The 22517-nt window shown below is 50.4% G+C and overlaps 1 protein-coding gene across 1 annotated transcript; it reads right to left on the reverse strand.

The window, feature by feature from the left end:
* Positions 1-21138, reverse strand: AKR1E2 (aldo-keto reductase family 1 member E2). Its single transcript, XM_079768184.1, has 10 exons — positions 21014-21138; positions 19686-19853; positions 17524-17640; positions 15538-15615; positions 7209-7331; positions 4604-4701; positions 2678-2750; positions 2047-2131; positions 461-542; positions 1-190 (listed from the first exon to the last, which is right to left on the reverse strand). Exons 1-10 carry the CDS (start codon positions 21050-21052, stop codon positions 148-150), a joined length of 906 nt encoding a protein of 301 aa, XP_079624310.1. The 5' UTR covers positions 21053-21138; the 3' UTR covers positions 1-147.
* Positions 21139-22517: the final 1379 nt, after the last annotated feature.

Raw genomic sequence — 22517 nt, forward strand, 5'->3', positions numbered from 1 at the left:
TGATGATTTCTTGGGGAGCTTTGCCTCCGTTCCTCCCATCCCTGGCCAGGCTGTCTGTGCCTTTGAGGCAGAGCCCTGTGCTGCTGGGCAGGAGCCCTTCGGCCCTGGATTTGTTGGGCGGTGCCGGGGGCGGGGGAGGGAGCCGGCTCAGTACTCTATGTGGAAAGGATAGTCCTTGTGATTTACAGCTCTGGAAATCGGGGAACAAGTCAAAGACAAAAACAAAGAGGGATTACTATTTTTAAGAGAAACATTTTTAAATGACACAATTATATACTTTTATACTCTCTAGTGTCTAAAATTCATCTTTGGGTTCCCTCACCAGCCCATTCCCAAATAGGAAAGAATTCTGAGATGATTTCATAACCTAAAACATATGATAAATATCCATCCAGGAACCAATGGCTCAATCTGAATATTGCTTCCTCTATTTCCAGAGTAGTGAAGGAGCTGTTCTTACGTGGCGAATTTGGTCAGTCGGAGGTTCCTGTCCAGGCTGAAAAGGGCATTCATATCCTCTTCTGGTAATTCAAAATCAAACACCTGGAACCAAAATAAAACGTTCATGGGAAAGTCAGTTCAGTGAACACCTAACCGAGCACGTATCACCTGCTGAGCACTATGCTGGGCGTGTGGGGGACACTAGGATGTAAAAGAAACACTTCATGTGGCACCTGGCACGTTCCCTGGCCCACAGCCTCGGTTCCCAGGATGCACTGGGACTTGGGCCATTTGGGCTACAGCAGGGACCCTTGGAAAGATGAGATCTGTGCTATGCTCGTCTCACAGGAGTGAGGAGAATACCAGGACAGTCAAAGGGTGCAGTGAGGGATTTTTCTCGGTGCTCACAAACACACAAAAAACAAAACACCACAAATCCAAAACACAAACATGTGTTCCACATGCCCCAGCACCCCAGCAGTGAGGGAGAGTCTGGGCCTCAGAGCATTAATTGTAATAATAGCCGTAACAGGTAGGGAGGCTCTAGGGTCAAGCCTCGGGCTGACCTGTGGCAGGGCCACAAACAAGTCCCAGCCTGGAGGGCAGAGCTGGCCTAACATTGTTAAGCCTGACCTTGTAGCCCTCCCTAGTTCCTTCCTAAGTAGCTAATGGGCTGTGGGAGGTGCAGCAAGTGTTGCCAAAACAAGAACATTTGTATACATATTAATCTTGTTATAATCAAACTATAAAATAAATGCGCTGTATCGTCTCTGGGTCTCTGTCTCTCCATCAGAGGACAGCTGTCCCACCCGGCCCCAGCTTTTTCCTTCTATCTCCGTGTCTGTCTCTTTCTTTCATTTTCTCAATCCCCAGCCGCCCCTACTCAGGAACCGGACCGCTCTCTCTAGCCGCGCTGGATGCGGAAAAAAGAGAAATATTTATAGTAACACACTGTACTTTTGAGTACACACTTTCTGTTCCTTCTAAAATGTATTCTAAGCTGCCCCCTTACTTGGCCCCTAACAGGCCTGAGGACTGTGACCTGCTCCTACAAACCACAGCTTTTCACATGGGAGAGCCAGCCCTGAGCTGCCGATAAGGACCAGGAAAGAAGGTGCAGGGTGTGAGTCCATCTTCACTCAGGAGGGGACAGGCCCCGACCAGCCCCTACCCACCGGAGATCCTCCACGGATGCCTAGCGGAAACCATGGGCTCCCTGTTAGCAGTTCTGCCTGGAGGGGGAGCTGGCCCTGGGCAGTGTGGGTTAAGGGGAGAAGCGAACAGTCTGGAAGGGTCCCTCTCATCAGGGTGGGCAGCCCTGGGACAGCACTAGTGAGTGGTGCTGGGTGCAGAGCAGGCGCTGGGTGGCAGGTGGCCTGGCTGGCACCCTGGCCCCTCATCACCTGTCCTTCCCCATTTAAACTTGTCTGCATCTCCCAGGTGGGTGTCTGCCAGGCTCAGCTCTGCGTCCCCTGGGTGTGGCCTGTGCTTCCCCGCCCCTCTGCTGTGTCAGAGCCTCGCAGGCCGGCCTGCTTGCTGCCGTGTGTAGCTGCCTAGCTCATACATGACCCCAAACCCACTGATGTCAGAGAAGGAGAACACCTCCCTGGATATTCTCAAGAATCCGCTTCGGGTTAACGGATTTGGGGATGGCGATCACATTCCTCTGGATCTGAAACCGGATCAAAATCTGCTGGGGAAAACGGATATTATGAGACCAAGGGAATCAAGCGGAGTCAGAAGCCAACTGCTTCCCCTACGGGTCACGTTTCACTGTGCAGGGAAGCCCAGTGACCCGGGCAGTAGGCACTGTAGTGCCCAGCGCTCTAGTCCACAGTCCTTAGGAGAAAAGTGGCATTTCTGCACTGTCCCATAGAATGTCTGGAGGGATGGCCGCTGGCCCCAGGAGCTCAGAGGACCTGCCAACGCCTTAACGGAGTTTGCTATCGTGTCCAGTTCCATGAACCGCTGGACATTAGAGCAAGGAAGAGAGTCATAAACTCCTTTGGGGTCCACTCAACTGGTGGGCTGCGGGAGGAAGCCTGGGACCACGGCATGTAGAGAATTGATATTGGGGCCTGAATGAATGGGACCACAGTGTCCTCAAGGGGCTGGTGAACACCGGACAGTTCTATTTGTCACCTGCTGGGCCACAGCGAGGCATCCGCTCATGCCCACGCATGGCTCCTGCAGTGAGCAGAGAGGGGCCCTCCCAGCCCAGCGGGTACCCACCTACCTGAGCTGCAGACTTCTGGTGCTTCTGTGCAATGGACTGGATCACGGGGTTGTCCATCAGGTCCACACCCCCACTAGGGAGAACAATGCAGGGGCTGTGAGACCAAATCTGTGCACCTCCTTCTTTGAAAACAAGACTTTCTCCAAAATGGAAACTCTAGATCTGCTTTTGTCTGATCATGATACTTGCTCAGTGTGGGAAATCTAAATGGTGCAGAAAAGCTTGTCACCAAATCCTCCGTCTAGTGATAACCACGGCTGACATTCGGGAGGATGCAGCTGAACACTTGGCCTTCACATCTATTTGGTGCTCTGTCTGGAGACCCAGGTGGCAACATCGGAGTGTCTGAAGCACAGGCTCTCCGCTATGCTGTGCCCCTGGGACTTCTGACCTCTTCTGTAGGACCTAGAGTATTGTCTACAGCACCATCAGCATGAATAGATAATGGATAGCATCTCAAAAAAGTTCACCTCAAATCCCAAGAGAAAGCTGAGACAGTGGACCTGTGCAGCCTTTATGCAGACACTGTGAAGACTGACCCTGGGTCTGCCCTTCCATGATGTCAAGCAGCCAGGCCCTCAGCCCTTGGAGAGCTATTGTTCTTAGTGAACGTTTTTTAAGCAGTTACTGTGTTTCAAGCAGTTACTGAGATAAAAACCATCCTCAATGTCTATGAAGGGACCAAACAGAACCCACCCCACTTGGCTGTGGGACATCGGCCACCTCCCTTCTCTCACGTGGCTCCCACCACCGACTCTCTCACTGGCTTCCTCCACCCCAAGCTCAGCTGTGAATACAACCCAGACACTAGGAACTCCCTCACTCTACCAACTTCACACACATCTGCCCCACTTCACATGGGAAACACGCAGGCAATAACAGCCCAATAATCTCAGCCTTTCCTGAACCACTAATACGTCCCAGGCACTGAGCCAGGGGCTGGTAGGAGAGAGATGACTTAGATGCAGTCCCCACAACTCAAATAGTTCTGACAAGTAGAAAAGAATGAGAAGAAAATAATGACAAGATAGTGTGGAAATCGGGATGGCTTCCTGAAGGAGGTGGTGCTGAACTGAGCCTTATATTAGAAACTGGAGTAAGCCAGGTGAAGAAAAAAGATAAGAAGAAGATTTCCAGGTAAAGAGAACTGTATTTGCAAAGGCACAGAGACTAGAAAGCAGGAGCTCCAAATAGTTTCAGATGGTTGGCGCATAGCATGATGCAGGAATAGGTAGAAACAGGCAGGGGCCAGACCAGGAGTTGAAGGATATGTAAGCAGGAGAATGACACAGTCACAATGAGATGGCTCCCTTCAGCTGTTGTGTGGATAGTGGCTGAGAACCAGGCAAACCCGGGAGGTGTTAGGAGGCTGCTGTAATCACCGGAGAGAATTCGTACTTAATGAAGGCATTATGTGAGAACAGAGATCAAGAGATAGAATCCAAGTTTCCTGGAAAAATAACCAGTGCACCTTGCTATCAGGTTGGATTGGGGGTAGGAGGAGAGATCAAAAAGGGAATAAATTTCTGGCCCACGTGGCCAGTGGGTGGTGGCTCATCTGCTGATGTAGGGGGCACAGCACACAGTTCGGGTTCTGGAAAGATGATTCTGTAGAGATCAGGATGTCTGTGACCCGTCCCTAGAGAGGTCTGGCACAGCACGGGAGGTACCAGGAAAGAGCTCAGCAGAGAGGTTGCTTCCTGCTGGTTATGGCCCTTAAACATCACTGCCCTTCTGGAGGCAGCCACTGAAGATGACTGTCCTATGTGCACCAGCTCCTCCCTCAGCCCAGCCCACCGAGGCCAGGGTGCTGGCAGTCCCACCTGCTGGGGGTCTGTGGTCTCCACAGCCTGCCTACACCTTCCTTAAACCTCACTCTGTAAATGAAACTGAGGCATGCATCCATTTCCGGCCACAAACCCCTACCTGGAACCCCCGAGGGGCTGGTAGGCAGTCACGGACACATCTCTGGACTGGCAGAAGCTGATCAGATTCTTCTGAGCGAGATATGGGTGGCACTCAATCTACAAAGAGAATCACAGCTGACCAGAGACCATTGTGACTCACAGGGCACTATAAAAGAGGGTCCACATCAATGCCCCGGCTCCATCACTGATGAGCTACGTGGCCCACCTTCAGGCTCACGTGGCCACGCCTTGGAAGTACCAGGCTGAGCTGAGGGGTCTCCGGGAGGCTGCCCGCTGTAAGCAAGCTCAAGAACACCTTTCCCATCGGAATGCTCAAGAATCCCTGCTCAGCAAGGCTCTCCCTGACCGCTTGAGGTAAAAGTGCGGCCCTCCCACCTCCTCCTCGCCTTTACCTTACACTGTAGCACGGATCATTAGCTGACTTCTTACATGTTGTCATTCTTTGCAACTGTCTATTATTGCCACTAGGGCATAAGCTCCATGAAGGCAGGGATCTGGGTCTGATTTTCTTTTGTTTAAGACATGCCCTCGACTCTGGAATAAGCTAGGCATAGAACAAAAGCTCAGTAAGTGTTGATTAAATGAAGGAAGCTGGGGAGTTACGTGTGACAAACACGTACTACAGCTGATTCCAAGGGATGGTGTAAGAAAATCAGGAGCAGATTCCTGTCTCCTCCCCACTCTCTAAATTCTCATGTATGATTCCAGGCTCTGTGTGAACTCAAAGTAAGTACTAGACTGGTAGAAGCTGATCAGAAGTGAATTCAGAACCAGGGACAGTGCCCTCGCTGATTCCCAGCTGAGCTGTCAGGACCCACAGGCAGAGCTGTCAGGGACCCCAAAGATAAGCCGCTGGCTCTCTGAGAACTCCTCTGAGGGTGCATTCCCAAAGGGTTCCCCAGGGTATTTAGGAAACAGACCCTGCAGACCCTCCTCACCCCAGAGACCAGGCCACACCCCTCCCCATGATTTAAAGTGCCACTCAACAAAAGTCGACACAGAACTGAATGCTTATGCACAGGCAGGTTTTAAAGCAGGGGAGCTCAGGGAGGCTGCAGGTCGGGACACCGACCACTCCTCATGGGTGGTGACCAGAAGAGCTTCCAGAAGGCTGAGGACTTCCTGCTCTTGTCCTTGGGTACTGAAGACTTGAGTCTGGTCACTTGTGGAAATTCACTGAGCTGTGTCCTTTAAGATTCGTGCACTTTTCAATGGAGGTATAGTTGTGCTATACCTCCATTGAAAAAGTTTATTTATAAAAATAATAGAACATGATTTTCTATTATTAATATCCCTACACTGGAAACTACCCACGTGCCCATCACCAACTGACAGGATAGTCACGGGATGGACTACCACAGGGAAACAAGGATGGGCAAATCACACCTGGATATAGGAGGACCTGACCCATACAATGCTGAGTAAGGAAAGCTAGATGCAGAAGAGCACATAGCGTGTCACATTTTCTGTATAAAGTCCAAAGGCCAACCTGTGCTGTCAGAAATTGGAATAGTGGCTGCCCTTGGTGAGGAGCGGGGACTAGAAAGCAGCAGGGCGGGGGCTCTTAGTTGTTTCGTCCTCTGGGTCAGGGGTGGGAACCTTTGTTCTGCCAAGGGCCACTTGGATATTTATAACATCATTCGAGGGCCCGGCAAAATGATCAACTTAAAAATTAACCTGCTGTATGTATTTGGTCAAACATTTAATTAACTCACCCCTAATGCCTTGGCAGGGCCAGACCAAATGATTCCACGGGTCTTATACGGCCCGTGGACCAGAAGTTCCCCACCCCTGCTCTGGGGACTGGTCCAGAACTAGGTCCAGTTATGAGAACTTATCAAGCTCCATTCTTATGTGTGTACTTTTTTGCATGTACGGTACACAACACGTTAATAAAAGTTTAAGTAAAATATGTGACCCTTTTTACATAGGAAGGCAGCTAGTCTAGAAAACACTGTAACCCTTTCCTCACAAGTCATTTCTCAGCATTAAAGTCTCACAGAGGCTGTGATCTTGCAGAGGGAGGGTCCCTGGTGAGGCCCCAGGAAGCCAGCACCACCTCTGACCATCATTAATGAGGGATCAGGACCTGCTGGACCCTTTGCCACTTCTGAGCATACCTGGTGATCACCCCATGGCTGAAGTGAAAACCCTGCCTTCCAAGGACTCCACCTCACCAGATGAGCCTTTTAAAAGGGTCTTGCCTGTACACCTACCATTTGCCTAACTGCTCCATGGTCATGACTTTCTTTGTTGTTGTTGTTAATCCTCATCCGAGGATAGTTTTCCATTGATTTTTAGAGAGAGTGCAAGGGAGAGGGAGAGAGAGAGAGAAACCTCAATGTGAGAAAGACACATTGATTGGTTGCCTTCTGCACGCACCTTGACCAGGACCAGGAACCTGCAACCAAGGTATATGTCTTTGACTGGAATGGAACCCAGGATCCTGCTTTATCCACTGAGCCAAAATGGCTAGCGCCATAGTCATGACTTTTGACAGCCACAGGAGAAAATGCCTACTTCATGTTCCAGTGTAGCCATGTGGAGGCAAGGGCTGAAAAGCCAACTCCATTCGTTTAAGCCGCTTAGCCATCCACACTCACCTGGTTAGTCAATGGCTTGAACCTCAAGTTGGGCTTATTCAGAAGCCTCTCCAGCTGCTCGTGGTTGAAGTTGGACACTCCAATGGCTTTCACCAGCCCTGCAACCACCAGGTCTTCCATGGCCTAGAGAGAACAATATAATTATTTTGGGTGCATGGGCTCTGTCTACTCCACTAGTAATTCGTGACCCCCAATCCTTCACACAGTATTCTAAAACTGGCTCTGCCAAAAATCTTAAAATATCTTAAAATATTTGACTTCATGTGTTATAAGCATTTCTGTACTTGAAGTTTCCCCCCATTTCATCATTATATGACCTCACTAAGCCTCAATTTTCTCATCTGCCAAGTGGGTTACAACCTTACCGTGTCACAGGGCTAAGGATTACATCAAATAAGGAACACAGGGCATTTAGCTCACACTCAGCACATGTACCTATTATTTCTGTTACTCTGAATGTCTGTTGATGTCCACTGCGGACTGTATCTGCTCACCCAGTTTCTACCCAAATGACCATCTTCCTCAGCATGATGATGCACCATCATTCTAACTCACCACCTTTTACCCTGTAAGGGACTTGAGGGCAGAATCCCTACTCTGTGCTGTCCACTGGTCAGCAAACCAGACTAGCCCTCAGATTCAGGAAGAGCATGGTCTGGTGCCAGGCTAAGTAGTCAGCATGAGTCCTAGTGGCCACAGGGCCCGCGGCCAATGTCAGTGTGCACTGCACGGTCACCCTGACCTCACTCATGCTACAAACAGCCCAGAGTTGCTGCCATGCCTTTCAGGAGAGGCAGTGTCTGTGACCCTGTGACCAAAGGGTTGCAGCCCCCCCCCCGCCCCCCCCCCCCGGGCACTGTTCCCGACAGATCAGACACCTCAGTTAATCTCTGTGAAGTGAGGTTGATTCGCCCATTTAGAGGACGGCCTGACCCGGGAGCTCCTCCCTGACTGTGCTCCCCTCCTCCCTCTGCCTGGATGACCTCTGGCACTCCCACCCCTGCACCTGTCCATCTCACACCAGTGGCTCCAGCGTCTCATCTCCCTAACCTCAGCGAGTTCCAATGTGAACCTGCTTTCTTCCCATGCCTCACACCCACCCTCATGTTGATTTGTAAGATTATAGGCGCCTGGTGGCCAGAGTCAGCAGGAACCTCCTCTCCTTCTGCCACACCGTCAATTTGAGGAGGCAAAAAGGGCTAATTCCAATGTAAGCCTGATATTTGGGGCTAGTGATTTGAATCCAGGCCAGTAAGCTCGGTGTACATTCCTGATGACCTAGGATTAAGTCACTACCTCTTTCCCAGATACTGGTCTTGCAGAACCGGTTACAGAGGCCATTGGAATGTGGACAGTGCACTGGCCAGAGGGAAGGCTCCTAACTCTGACGCCAGGCCAGACCACCAGATATGGCCTGGAGACCCCCAACACCTGGGGGCCTTCTTGCAAGACCTGAGAAAAGGACTGGAAGCATAATCCATGCTTGTGGGACAAAGATCACAGGGAGGGAGATATAAGGGAGGGCCCCATGCGTGTTCCTTCACTCAGATTTGGAAGGCTGTTCCCTGAGTCCGCTGGCGTTATTAAACAGTGTCCCTCCAATTTCCTCAAAAGCGTCCTTGGTCTTCTTGGTCTTCTGCAACAGCTGGTTCCCTGACCGAGAAACCAACCAAGCTTGGCATTTTTTTGCCTCCGGTGAGGGGACAGGGCTAGGGGTGTGGGACAGGCCTCCGGAAGGCGCGCCCTGCTGATTTTAGCAGAATTGAACCGGGGGACTCCTGGCGCTCCCAGACCTCAGCTCAGGACCTGGCCGGCATCTGGAGAAAGTGGACGGACACTTCTGGACCTGTCGACAGAATCGGCAATGTAGGGGCCCCATCAGTTCAGCCCACTCCAGTGAGTGGAAGGGGGAGCTTGATCACCTCCCCGGAAGTCATAGGACTTCATCAGGAATCAGGAATCAGGAATCGGGTGGACTGTGTTTTTAAACTCTGAGTGAATGTCTGGTGAAAGTGTGTGAGTGTGGAGGGAGAGGGCCTGCCCTCTCTTATCCTTTGTGTGGCTCCACGACCTTGGTTACGGAGTCCGATTGGGCCCCAACCTGCGGTTCCGCGATTTGTCATATGGCATAACGGTGACTCACCCCCACGTGGAGGTGACCAGGCCCGGGGTTTATACGGATGCACCTTAGCTAAGACAAATCTAAGCTCCCAAGGGACGCGGCCAGGCAGGCATCTGAATGAGGATCTGTGAAAACAGGTCACCCCCTCCCTTGTCTGTCTCGCGCCACCGATCATCATGGGGTCGGGACAAAGTAAACCCACTGTTCTCAACTGCATGTTGAAAAATTTTGAAAAGGGTTTCAATGGAGACTATGGTATTAAAATGAACCCCAGAACACTGAGGAAATTATGTGAAGTAGAATGGCCAGCCTTCGGGGTCGGCTGGCCCTCGGAAGGCTCCTTAGATAAAGGGCTGGTCAGGGCGGTGTGGAATGTAGTCACAGGAGATCCTGGACACCCAGATCAGTTTCCCTACATAGACAGCTGGTTAGAAATTGGTCAAATCTTGCCACCTTGGGTCCAGTTCTGCGTGTGTAACAAGGGACAGAGTAAAGTTTTAATAGCAGAAGTGAAGAGGCAGGCAGGACAGGAGGAAGCAGAAGAGAAGCAGGAAGGAGAAAAGAAACAGGTCCCTCAGAAGGGAACCCAACCCCCTGTTCTGCCAGGACCCCCTGAGGAAGTCCCGCCAGTTTTACCACCTCCATATGTGCCACAGGCAGCATCAAGTGCTCCCCTTGCGGGTCTGGAAGGTCCGGAAAGTCTAGAAACACCGCCTCCCTCCATCTCTCAATAGGGCTCTCCAGAGCCAGTTGGGCGGCGCTTGCGTTCAGCCGATCAAGGGCCCAAGCCACAACCGGCACGTCAGATGCCTCTAAGGGAGATTCGTGGTGCCCAAGTGCTTGGTGAAGATGGGACCTTGCAGGAGGGAAGGCCAGTCTATTATTATCAGCCCTTTACCACAAGTGACATCCTTAATTGGAAACATCACACCCCAAGTTAATCTGAAAAACCTCAGGCCACGGTAGACCTCCTAGAAATGATTTTCCAGACACAAAAGCCCACCTGGGTGGACTGCAAGCAGCTCCTTTTCATGTTCTTTAACACTGAGGAGTGCATGAGAGTAGTAACAGAGGCTCGGAAGTGGCTCCAGACCCAGGCCCCGGCAGGAATATTAGATACAGACAGATGGGCAAGGGAGGCCTTCCCAGATGAGGAACCTGATTGGAGCCCGAACTCAGAAGATGGAAGGGCCAGGCTAGAAAGATATCGGCTGGCCTTCCTCCAGGGGGTCAGGGCTGGAGCCAAGAAGCCCACCAATATGGCTAAAATCTCTGAGGTTTTCCAGAAGCCTGACGAAAGTCCAGCAGCTTTCTATGAGAGACTATGTGAGGCATACCAGATCTACACTCCCTTTAACCCTGAGGCCCTGGAAAATCAGACCATGGTAAACGCTGCTTTTGTAGGCCAAGCCCAGCCTGATATCAGGAGAAAATTACAGAAGCTGGAAGGGTTTGCGGGAAAGAATGCCACCGAACTGCTGGAGATAGCCAACAAGGTTTTCATCAACCGAGACAGTGTGGCAAGGAGGGAGGAAGAAAAGAGAATACAAAGAAGGGCCAATATAATAGCAGCAGCTTTTAGAGGCTCAGGCTCCCAGACAGATCAGAAAGGGAATCAAGAATACAGACCAGGGGGAAAAGGAAGACCGAGCCTGAGACGAGACCAGTGTGCCTATTGTAAGGAGACAGGACACTGGAAGAATGAATGTCCCAAGCGACAAAGTAAGAAAACTGAACCCCCTTTTCCACCCAGTTGCTATCAGCCAGAGCCACCTAAAGCAGATCTCATTGGGCTAGCAATGGCTGATTCTGACTAGGACAGACCGGGCTCTTTTCAGCTAGGCCCCCACGAGCCCATGGTCAAAATGAAAATTGGGGGCCAGACTGTGGACTTTATGGTTGATACAGGAGCTGAGCACTCAGTAGTCACACAGAAAATAGCACCTCTCTCAGGAAAGGAAGTCACCATTATTGGAGCTACTGGGGATCAGACTTGTAGACCATTCTGCCGCCCTCGCCGATGCCAACTTGGTGGTCATCAAGTAATTCATGAATTCTTGTACTTGCCAGACTGCCTGGGACTAATGACTACCGCTCTGTCCAGGATCTACGGGCTGTTAATGAGTTATAACCCAGGAGTTTGGACCCTGGCAAAGACCAGTAGCCTATCTCTCTAAGCAGATTGACCCAGTAGCCTCCGGGTGGCCCCCATGTCTCAGGGCCCTTGCAGCCACTGCATTGTTAATCAAGGAAGTGGATAAGCTTACCTTAGGGACAAAACTTAAATGTCAAAGGGGCAACACTGGCTGACTCATGCTCGAGTGACTCAATACCAAGGCCTGTTAAGCAAGAATCCGAGGGTAAGATTAGAAGCAGTAAGAACTCTTAATCCTGCCACCTTTCTACCTGTTGCTGAGGGGGCCCCTGAGCATGATTGCCTGGAAGTCCTAGAGGAGGTTTACTCCAGCCGGCCAGATCTAACGGATAGGCCCCTGCCAAACCCAGACTTGGTATTGTTCACAGATGGCAGTAGCTTCTTAGATGAAGGAAAAAGACGAGCCGGATATGCAGTAGTATCAAACTTTGAGACAATCGAGGCACAGGCCCTGCCTGAAGGATGGTCAGCACAGAGGGCAGAACTTTGGGCCCTTGCCAGAGCCTTAGAGCTCAGTAAAGATAAGTGTGCCAACATCTACACTGACTCGCAGTATGCCTTTGCTACCCTGCATATCCATGGGGCCATATATAAGGAAAGGGGGCTCCTGATGGCCGGAGGAAAGGGAATAAAAAATCAGAATGAGATTTTAAAGTTACTAGAAGCAGTCTGGGAGCCCAAGGAAATAGCCGTCATCCATTGCAAAGGTCACCAGAAAGGGAAAGACTCAGTGTCAGAAGGAAACCAACGTGCTGAAGCCGCAGCCAAGCTGGCTGCTAAAGAACAAGTGGCACCGTCACAGATCATGTTGGCCCCTGAATTACCTGAACCTCCAAACTACACTCCTCAGGAAGAGAAATGGGCCCAGCAAGAAGGGAGCAAGAGAACGAAGGAAGGCTGGTGGATACTCCCAGATCATAGGATCTATGTCCCAGAACAGTTAGCCCATAAGGTAGTCCTCCACCAGCATGAACTTACTCATTTAGGGAAGACTGCCCTAGAAGCTTTGTTAGGCAGGTACTACCTAATTGCCCGTCTTCCCTCCTTGTGTGCCTCAGTCTCTCAACGTTGCCTCCTCTGTACTCAGAACAATGCCAAACAGGGTCCTGTGGGACCAATAGGAATTCAGCGCTGTGGGCAAGCTCCTTTTGAGGACTTAGAAGTAGATTTTACAGAAATAGGGCCTAGCAGAGGGAATAAATACCTGCTAGTTTTTGTTTGCACCTTTTCAGGCTGGGTCGAGGCATATCCCACTCGCACTGAAAAGGCGAGAGAAGTCACTAAGGCATTGCTGAAGGATATAATTCCATGGTATGGAATGCCTCTGACCATAGGGTCTGATAATGGCCCAGCCTTTGTAGCAGAAATAGTACAACAGGTAGCTAAGGCTTTAGGAATTAAATGGAACTTACATACAGCCTACAGGCCTCAGAGTTCAGGGAAAGTAGAACGCATGAACCGGACTCTAAAGCAGACTATGGCTAAGCTATGCCAAGAGACAACCTTACCCTGGACAGATATCTTGCCTCTTGTACTTCTGAGGGTACACTGTGCCCCAAGGGCCAGGGTAGGTTTCTCTCCCTTTGAAATTCTATATGGTAGACCCCCTCCCTTAATTCGGCCAAAGGGAGATTTGGGGGAAATAGGGAACTTAGAAATCCAGAAACAACTACAAGGACTTGGAAAAACTGTCTTTGAAGTACACAGATGGGTTACTGACCAACTACCCATCTCTCTAGGAACAGCAGTACATCCTTATAAACATGGAGACCAGGTTTGGGTAAAGGACTGGAAAAAGGAGCCCTTCACATCTACCTGAAAGGGACCCTATCCAGTCATATTAACCACCCCCACAGCTCTTAAGGTTGCAGGACTGAATACCTGGATCCACCACTCCCGGGTGAAGGCAGCCCACCAGCCAAGTGATGCCCAGCCTGAGTGGAAGGTGACCTCTGACCAGAAACACCCACTGAGGATCACTCTCAAGAAGACAGCAGATCTGGCCAATCAACCTGCTCCAAGGAATTTAGAAACGCCCTGCTGAATTCTCCCTAACACTAATCTTTCTTATCTCCTCCTAAAGGTAATATGCTCTGGTATTTCTGGATAATCATTGGTTTTATCTTTCTAATAATTCTCATTTTGTCTTTTTATGAGTGCCGCTGGAACCCGAGACTAGTACCTGGAGGGGAACTCATCTGTTCTTGCTGGAACACAGAAGCACCATAAAATTACTGCTTCCCATACAGCAAGGAAACAAAGGCCTCATCATGGATTGCTGGACTTCACCTTGTCATGCTATCCTTGGCTACATCTGCCTTGCAGAAATAGCCATAATACGGCTCTTTGTCCTAGCAGTACACTGTTTTGGACCCCACTGAACAGAAATAGAGGGAATAACATGTTCCCACTAATAATATTAGCTAGCACATACTTGCCTCCCATAGGAACCACTGCCACGTGACCTTGCTTAGAAACTCACTACCCAAATATGCTAGAACAGGTAGCCTATGGGAAAGCTCCATCAAGCCAGATTTTTGTTAGCTATACTTATCAGCCTGCGGCATGTTATGACTCCACTACCAAATGCACGTGGGGAGGGGGGATTGTATTGGATGGAAAAAATGATAGGACCTGTCATAGCCAATGTGCAGCTAATTAATGTTGCTCCTATTTGTTTCAGCAGTACCCAGGCCCAACATCCAACAGGTCGCCACCCAGATGAACTATGCAACTCTATCCTCAAGGCTGAAACCACCTACCCCCAGTGCTCCTCTGCAGGAACATTCTACGTGTGTGGAACCGCTGCTTGACTTTGCCTGCCTGCAAACTGGATGGGAATGCCTTTAAACTTCAGAATTCCCTACAACCCCTCACGGGATGCTAACCCCTTTTTCATCGTCCCTTTTCAGCTGGAAGTAGTTAAGAATGGTCGTCACCCATGTTCACCATAACATCCCGTAGTCGTTGTACCACAAGGCTAAGAGAAGCTTGTGGGACAAGGGGGGGAAATGAGGAGGCAAAAAGGGCTAATTTCAATGTAAACCTGATATTTGGGGCTAGTGATGTGAGTCCAGGCCAGTAAGCTCGGTGTACATTCCTGATGACCTATGATTAAAGTCACTATCTCTTTCCCAGATACTGGTCTTGCAGAACCGGTTACAGAGGCCATTGGAATGTGGACAGTGCACTGGCCAGAGGGAAGGCTCCTAACTCTGACGCCAGGCCAGACCACCAGATATGGCCTGGAGACCCCCAACACCTGGGGGCCTTCTTGCAAGGCCTGAGAAAAGGACTGGAAGCATAATCCATGCTTGTGGGACAAAGATCACAGGGAGATATAAGAGAGGGCCCCATGCTTGTGGGACAAAGATCTGGAGATATAAGGGAGGGCCCCATGCGTGTTCCTTCACTCAGATTTGGAAGGCTGTTCCCTGAGTCCGCTGGCGTTATTAAACAGTGTCCCTCCAATTTCCTCAAAAGTGTCCTTGGTCTTCTTGGTCTTCTGCAACAAATTCACTGCCACACCTCACACTTGCCACTTCCCCTGACTCCCATGCTCAATATTCTACTTCAGGCCTCATCACTTCCTGTGCGGATGCTGGCAGCAGGTTAGAAATGTGGTCCCTTCCTCCATGCATCTCCAAGACACACCCCAATGTCACCATCTGCCCAAGTTTTCATTATGAACTGCTTACAAAAGAGCTAAAGGAACTATAAAGTACTAGAAGTGGCCATGGAAAGTGGACTTTTGATTTTCTTTTTATACTCTTCTGTAGTTTCTGTAGTGACCATGTGATGGTTTTCAATACAAAAATAAACATTTAAGAATAAAGGGAGGTCTGAGTTAGTTATCCTTAAAATACACGTTTCAGAGAGATGAACAAGAGGAAACTGGGCTCTGAGTCCCGCAGACAGGTGTCCCTTCGTGCTGCACACCTGCCTTTTGAGGAGACAACCTGGTATCTCTGAACGCAAAGAGCTCAGGATCCCCGGCTTCCCAATCGAGGCCCATCAGTAGGAGGAAGATGCTGCTGGTCAGCTCAGCTTACCTCCCAGGTGTCCAGGTAATCAGTGTCACTGGGAATCGCCATGCCACTGTGGTCCAGGGGCAGCTCTTTCCCCCCAGGCTGTCAGAACAAGAAGACAGGAGCTTAGTGGGGGCTTATTGGCAGTCACCCTCTAAACAGGAGACTGGATGGAGAATCAAGACATGGGGAAAGAATGCTAGGCCAGAAGGTCTGGGTCCGAGCACAGCCCTCGCCATGTGACTTCCCTTCTCCGAGACCTACCTCCACCTTTACAAGACCAAAGGTTGGGTGGACTCGGTGGCCAGCAAAGTTCCCAACAGCCTGGAAGTTCACTGTCCACCTCTCACATGTCAGGAAAGGAGGACCTAGGATCCTTGCCCGTTGTCAGAACATTGTTTAGCAATTTCAGGTAAAAAAGAGGGAAAGGGGTCTTGCCTTCTTATCCTAAGAGCTTAGTCAACTTTCTCCCAAGTCCACTGTGAGGCTCTTCTTTGCTTTTCTTAGAAGTCACATCACAGTGAGAGATATTGAAGCCAGAATACAAGGAGCTTCAATAATTCTCTTAAGCAATAGTGGGAACAACGTCTAAAATTGCAGCTTGATCCACATTTTTTTAGGAATTTTCATGATGAAACAACTAAGTGTCTCATGTCAAAGCAACCTCCCATGTTGACATATGTCCAGACTTCTGTACAAGTGCTACCTGGCCTTGTCCTTGAGGGCTGCCGACCACCAGGAGCCAGTCAGGGATCTCCTAGAAGGTGAGGGCCAGGCAGAGTAACGCATGTCTGACTGAGCATCCACTTCTGGGCCCCGATAATGACACGAAGTCTTTCTGTGCCTCAGTTGTACCCTCTGTGCAATGGGGGTGTTAACAGTACCTGCCTCACATAATTATTGTGAGGATTAAATGAATAATACCTGTAAGGTGCCTGAAAAAGTGCCTGGTTCAATGCTAAAAGAACACGGACAGCTGACAGTAAGTGTGACACAGCTACTGTCATCACTTACCCATTGTTCTCTGGGTGCACAGACAGATTTTACAGACAGAAATCATTTCTGAATCATCCTCTCTCATTTCATTTTCTGGGCATCTTCTGTTCTCCACTAGCGGCATGACTAATGTGCAGTTGCTACGTCCTTTATTGAAATTAAATACAAAGCCTGAAAGTAAAGCTGTACTAGGAACGAAGTGGTTTTTGTCCTTTAATCTAAAAAGAAACCTGTCAGCTCGACACCCACCATGAGCTCCTCAAACAAGATGCACACGTGGGAGATTCCAGTGCAGCCACCACGCACTCCAGCGTAGGGAGAGCGTCCTCTTTCAGGGCTCGTGGTGCCACCTGTGTGCCTGAGCCCTTGGTCAGGCAGGATGTCATCTAGGCCTGGGGCAGTTGCACAGGGACATCCTGGCCAGGACCAAACTGCGACTGAGGTTGGGAAAGCGGCTGAGCGGGGTGTAAGGTGTGTGGCGGGGGGGGGGGGGGGGGGGGGGGAGGGTGTGAGACACTATCAAATAGACAGAATAACACCAAATGGAGAAATAATCTCCCTCCAGAACCCTCTGGACCTGCTGCAGGTGGATAAGCAGGCGTCTCCCATATGGCAAAGCAGCCTTCACTCCCCAAAGAGATCATAACCTGCACAAGGAGACGGGGCCAAGGAGCTCCCTGGGACCCGAGAAATGACATGAGCGGCAGCTTTGAGTAGCAGTATGTCCTCTGTCCGGATACCTGCTTTCACCTAAAGACCTATGGAAAAAGTGGGCTGCTCTGTTGGCTTGGAGAAGAAATGACTACTTAGAAGCAAAAACCATAGTTGGTTAGGGGTCCTTGAGGCTAAGCCTCTCCTGAGTTGAGGCCCAGAGATAACTGAAGGTGTGTGTGTGGCTGGCGCAGCCCTGGAATCTCTGTGCCCTGGCTGCTGGCCGAGCTCTTTACACCACCCACTGGGGCATGACCAGGAAAGAAGCTGCCAGTGGGGGATCTCACCAGGCCTGGGCAGTACCTTGAAACCCATGGGCCAGTGTATGAGGTAGAGGTCCAAGTACTCCAACTTCAAGGCCTTCAGAGTGTTGGAGCAGGCTGGTCTCACCAAGGACTTCTTATGGCAGGTGCACCAGAGCTACAAGGGAGAGGAGAAGTGTGACAATCGGCCACAGAGCCAGTGTTGACACATCTGCCCCTGGGTCCCACAAACCTAGTATCTGGAAGACAAACAACATCCAAGACCGGGTGGCCATAAATACAGCAGGCCGTGACATTATTCTCCAATGGTCCAGGGCGTCCACAGGGAGGGAAAGCTCAGCTCCTCCTACCTGATTTCTCCTGATGGAAAGTGGGAGGAGAGGGAGGAACACTGAAATTATTTGATGGGAGAGCTGTCTGGTTATTTGGATCCACTGAGACAAATATATATATATATATATATATATATATATATATATATACACACACACACACCCATGGGCAGAAAATATATGAGAAAAAAATCAGAAGAATTTATATATTGAGTTTCCCACTTGAATAGACTCTATGTTAAAGGTTCTCTGTTATAAAGGCCTCATTATCCTGCAGAATACACTAGGTAAGTGAGTTAACACACATGGCCTTATACTTAGTATTTCCATCCACACCCTTTGTGAAGTAAAAAGTTTGTAATTTGTTTTCTCCTCATTGTTTCCTTTATAATACTATTTAGGCACCATCTCAGCAAGAGCAAAACAAACAAACAAAAATAAATAAAAGAAAGAGGATAAATATATGAAACCAAATTACAAGTACAGTATGTTTACAAAAAAGAAACTAGAATACATCATATTGTTAACAACAGCACTTTCTAGATGGTGAGTATATCAGTGATTTTTTAAAAAAATTATATTCCCAAGACTTTCCTAAATTTCAGGAATAATGAGCACACATCCTCTGCTGGCTATGATCTAGCTGGGAGCAAACGTCCCCTCTGCTGGCTAGCCACAGGAACCCCAGGTACCCACCTCCCTAACTGGAGAGTCAGGAGAGATTTGGGTACCTTGGCTAAGGTCACCTGGGCCTTGAGTTACAGCATTATATCCAGGTAACACATAAAAGCACTGAAGCTTGCAATTACGGAAATGCATTTATTTTTAAAATATATTTTATTGATTTTTTTAGAGAGAGGAAGGGAGAGAGAGAGTTAGAAACGTCGATTAGCTGCCTCCTGCACACCCCCTCCTGGAGATGTGCCCACAACCAAGGTACATGAATCGAACCTGGGACCCTTCAGTCCACAGGCCGACTCTCTATCCACTGAGCCAAACCAGTTAGGGCGAAATTACAGAAATTTGGATGTGGCAATCACCCGGGAGATTGTGAAATCCACTGTCTCCTCTTCCAGGAGGGAGCCGGGTTCCTGAGGCAGCCTCGGGAAGGACAGCTGCCATGTAAACTCACTGCTCCTGGCCCAATGGCCTTAATATTCTTATTCAAAGTCAAAAGCAAAGGAATTCTTTAATTCTCCACTCTCTTGGTCTGTCGCCAGCATTTCTTACAGGGCCCACCTCCTGACTGTCTTTCCCAGCCATTTCCTTGCCATCCGTCTAGTGCAGTCCCTAGGCAGGCTGTCAGCCCTCCCACCGACACTGCTGTTAAGGTCTCGTGCCTTCTGCCTCCTGTTTAAAGGCACTCTGCTTTCACCTTCACAATCTCCTCTATACAGAGCAACTCCTGCTCAACAGAAGGTAAAACCTTCAGCAGTGCTCCTTTGTCTGTGATAAGAGAACTCCTGAAATGGCGATCAGGTCTTCTGTGATCAGGCGCGTCCACGGCTCCAGCCTCACTGCTCCTTCTCTTCGCTGCCAACACTGCTCAGTCCAGGAACACCAAGCTTCTCAAGGGTCCCAAGCTTCTCAAGGGTCCCCCCCGGCCCCCCGCCACCACACTGCCCCATGCCTCCTGCCTTTGCTCTAGTTGTCCCTTCTGCTTGTCACACTGTCCCCGGCCCCTTCCCCTGCACCACTCCCAGCACGTACACAAAGCTGCAGAAGCCCTTGTCAGGTCTGGTTCAAATACGAATGACGTCAGCAGCTCTGTGGGAGCCTGGAAAATCATCCCTGTGCTATCTATGTCAGCTGCCTCAACACCCAAGCCCCGAGCAGCCTGCACCTCCTCTCCCTGCAGGCAGAGTCCTACCTTACTGACAACGAACAGGTCCTCCCGCCGAACCACGCCCTCCTGGATCTTGCTGTGGATCCCGGCTCCAACCTCACTCTCATTGTGGTACACGTAGGCGCAGTCAAAGTGCCGATATCCCACGTCTATTGCCACCTTCACTGCCTCTGTCACTTCCCCGGGTGCCGCCTGCAGAATGAAGAAGATCCAAGGAATTGCCCAGCTGACCACCTGCAGCAGTCAGCAACTAGGTGCTTGTAAGCAACCCAGATTTTGTGGTTGGTTGTTATGCAGCACTTCTTGGGCTATAGATTTCAACGGCGTATTTGTAATCTTACAAGATTAAAAATAAATAAAATGAAGCCTTTGCATGGATCAGGGAAAGGTGATTAGGATTAATCCAATTCTCTACCACTGAAGTCCAACAGCTTTCACAGCATTTCCTTACCCTGTGTACGAGAACGTGTGGACTCCTACACCCAGCGGTGTGCAGAAGACATAGTGTATGCGAGAATTAAAGTCAAGACAGTGAAATCCATAGAGTGCTTATTTGAACGGCTGCCAAATGCATGGCCTTGGCTGGATGCTGAGAACCACCAGTGAAACCACATCCTTGGCCTCTAAGAGTGGTTAAGTGGATAGGAGAAATAATTTAAATAATATTTAGATGAGTGGGGGGTTGATCATTCCAATTCCTGCTCTAATAATTTCCTAGGTGACTTCTTAAAGGAACATATATTTTTTTTTAATCAAAGACTGCATTTTTTTAAAAAAAGAAAAGCAAATTTGAAAGTTAGTTAGTGCCAAGCCTCAAAGCACTGGCAGGTCAGAAAGCCAAAGTAGAGAAAGTTCCCAAGGTCAGCGTGCTCCACTATCAGGTTTTACACAGGGGACACGAAGTTAAAAAGTTCCTGTTTAAAGCCAAGGAGACAATGGCAGAATTCCTTTATCTTTTTGATACAGACAACTTTCCAATAATAATTGCCTCTGATCTAGTTAGGTGACTGCGACTCTTTCTGACTATACCCAAGCCTGACAATCTTTTCTTCTGGGCTTTCCCAAACATTATTTCTGAATAATTATGATTTGGCTGCAATATGCAATATCAGAGAGACAACCCCCATTTCCAGATCATCTGCGATCTACAAACTCCATCTTTCAAACACAGGAAGCCTCCCAGGGAGTTACAGGCGACTTAGCTGGGCTGGGGGCTGCAGGTGTCCCCGCGGGTTTCTCCGGGGCGTCCAGGCAGGTGTCCCCCAGGTTGTCCCTGCGGGTGTCCCCTCCACATCAGGGAGAACCTCGGTAAGGAAAGGCGCCGCCTCGCCTGGACCCCAAGGCCGCCTCACCTTCCAGGTGCCCAGGCCCAGAACAGGAATCTTCTCCATCCTTCGGAGCGGCTTCTGTGGCTGCCAGGCTGCTCTGGAGGTGCGCCACCGCGGCGGACTCCAGATTGGCTGGCGGCTCCGAGGTGGCGGGTTAGTAGACATCTCAATTGTGGGGGCGGCGCCTGCGGCGGGGACCACGATTGGCCGGTGGCTCTGAGGTGTCCAGGTAGCAGACCGCGCCCCCCTGGCCAGTGGACACGCCCACATCTCTGGAGAAAGTTGGACGTTAGGAAGCGGGGTGCGCGCGCGCTATGCATTGAGGTCCTGGCAGGTCCCAGTCGTCAAGCCAGGCGGATGGGCAGGGGTCCCCAGGGTCCCAGGGTCGGCAGAGCCACCCCCAGGGCAGCCCGTAGAGGACCCGGTCTAGGGCGCTCTGTGCACCGCTCTGGGCGCCTGGGACTAGGGTAGGTCCCGACCCCCACCCCATGGGGAGCGGCCTCCAGGGTAAGGAGGGGAGGTCCGATTCCTCCTCTACAACTGGATGTGCTTAGGGCGGGGACCCTGAGGGTCCCACCGCTTCCTAGGAGTGTGTAGTGCTTTGTTCCCATCGATGACCTTCTGCGCTGGGGGCAGTAATGCTTTCTACACCCTGAGGTGCTTGGGACAGGGGCGGCCTGGAGGCCGGGGCAGGGCACTGGGCCTCTCCTTCGGGGACCAGGGGCAGGAGCACCCTTGCTGGAGCCTCAGGTCCTCAGGGGGAACTGGGCGGAGTCATTGCCCTGACTGACCAATGGAACTGGGCACCCCACGACCACGACAATAGACGGAATCTGGGGGCATAGAGTATTCCAGGTCTCTCTCACCCCCCCGCCCCCGCCCGGCCCCCTCCACCCAGGGCCTGGGACCCCACTGCCTGGATGACTCCAAGTGTGTTTTGTTGTTTCCGGCTTGTGGCTGCAGTGCTGGGGCTGACCCCCAGGGGGCGGGCTGTGCCCTCTGGGCTCAATGGAGTAACTGGGGCAGGGAAGGGGTCAGTCATTCTGGGCGTGGCCCTGCCTCTGAACCATCTGGTACCTTTAATTGTTAGCTTCCATCTCCTTGATGATGTGAGCTGCTCAGAGGCGGGAGAGGGCTGTGAGATCCTCTCATTGATTTATTCAGTTACTGGGCGGGGAAAAACACACATAAAATTACTTTTTATTTGTGGGAATATCAGAAAATTCTTTATAGACTGCTTTCACTTCACAATATGGCCACAAGTATTTTTGCATCTGGTACTATTTATATTGTTTGATCCGTCGCCCCTCTTTTGTCCTACTCCAGCGTGAAAATAAGTCGTCCCTGAACCTTGGTGAGACTTGCAGGGTGGGGACCGTGCAGGCAGACACACTGCAAAAGCTGGTGAAGTACCCGGTGTCTGCCCTCCAGCGCAGACTACTGTGTCCCGCCTCCCTGTCTATCTACTGAAACTTCTCCAGCACCCAACAGTCACACCTGCTGCGGAAAAGGTGGGTGCTTCTCCCCC

This window comes from Cnephaeus nilssonii (genome assembly GCF_951640355.1).
Source record: "Cnephaeus nilssonii genome assembly, chromosome: 1".
Lineage (NCBI taxonomy): Eukaryota > Metazoa > Chordata > Mammalia > Chiroptera > Vespertilionidae > Cnephaeus > Cnephaeus nilssonii.

Bases quoted from the DNA above. Each gene is read 5' to 3' on its own strand.
- AKR1E2 (XM_079768184.1), bottom strand. From the start codon at position 21,052: ATGGAGAAGATTCCTGTTCTGGGCCTGGGCACCTGGAAG. The intron at 19,854-21,013 runs GTGAGGCGGCCT...TTCATTCTGCAG, and splicing joins TGGGCCTGGGCACCTGGAAG to GCGGCACCCGGGGAAGTGAC. The intron at 17,641-19,685 runs GTAGGACTCTGC...TCTCCCTTGTAG, and splicing joins ACCTGTTCGTTGTCAGTAAG to CTCTGGTGCACCTGCCATAA.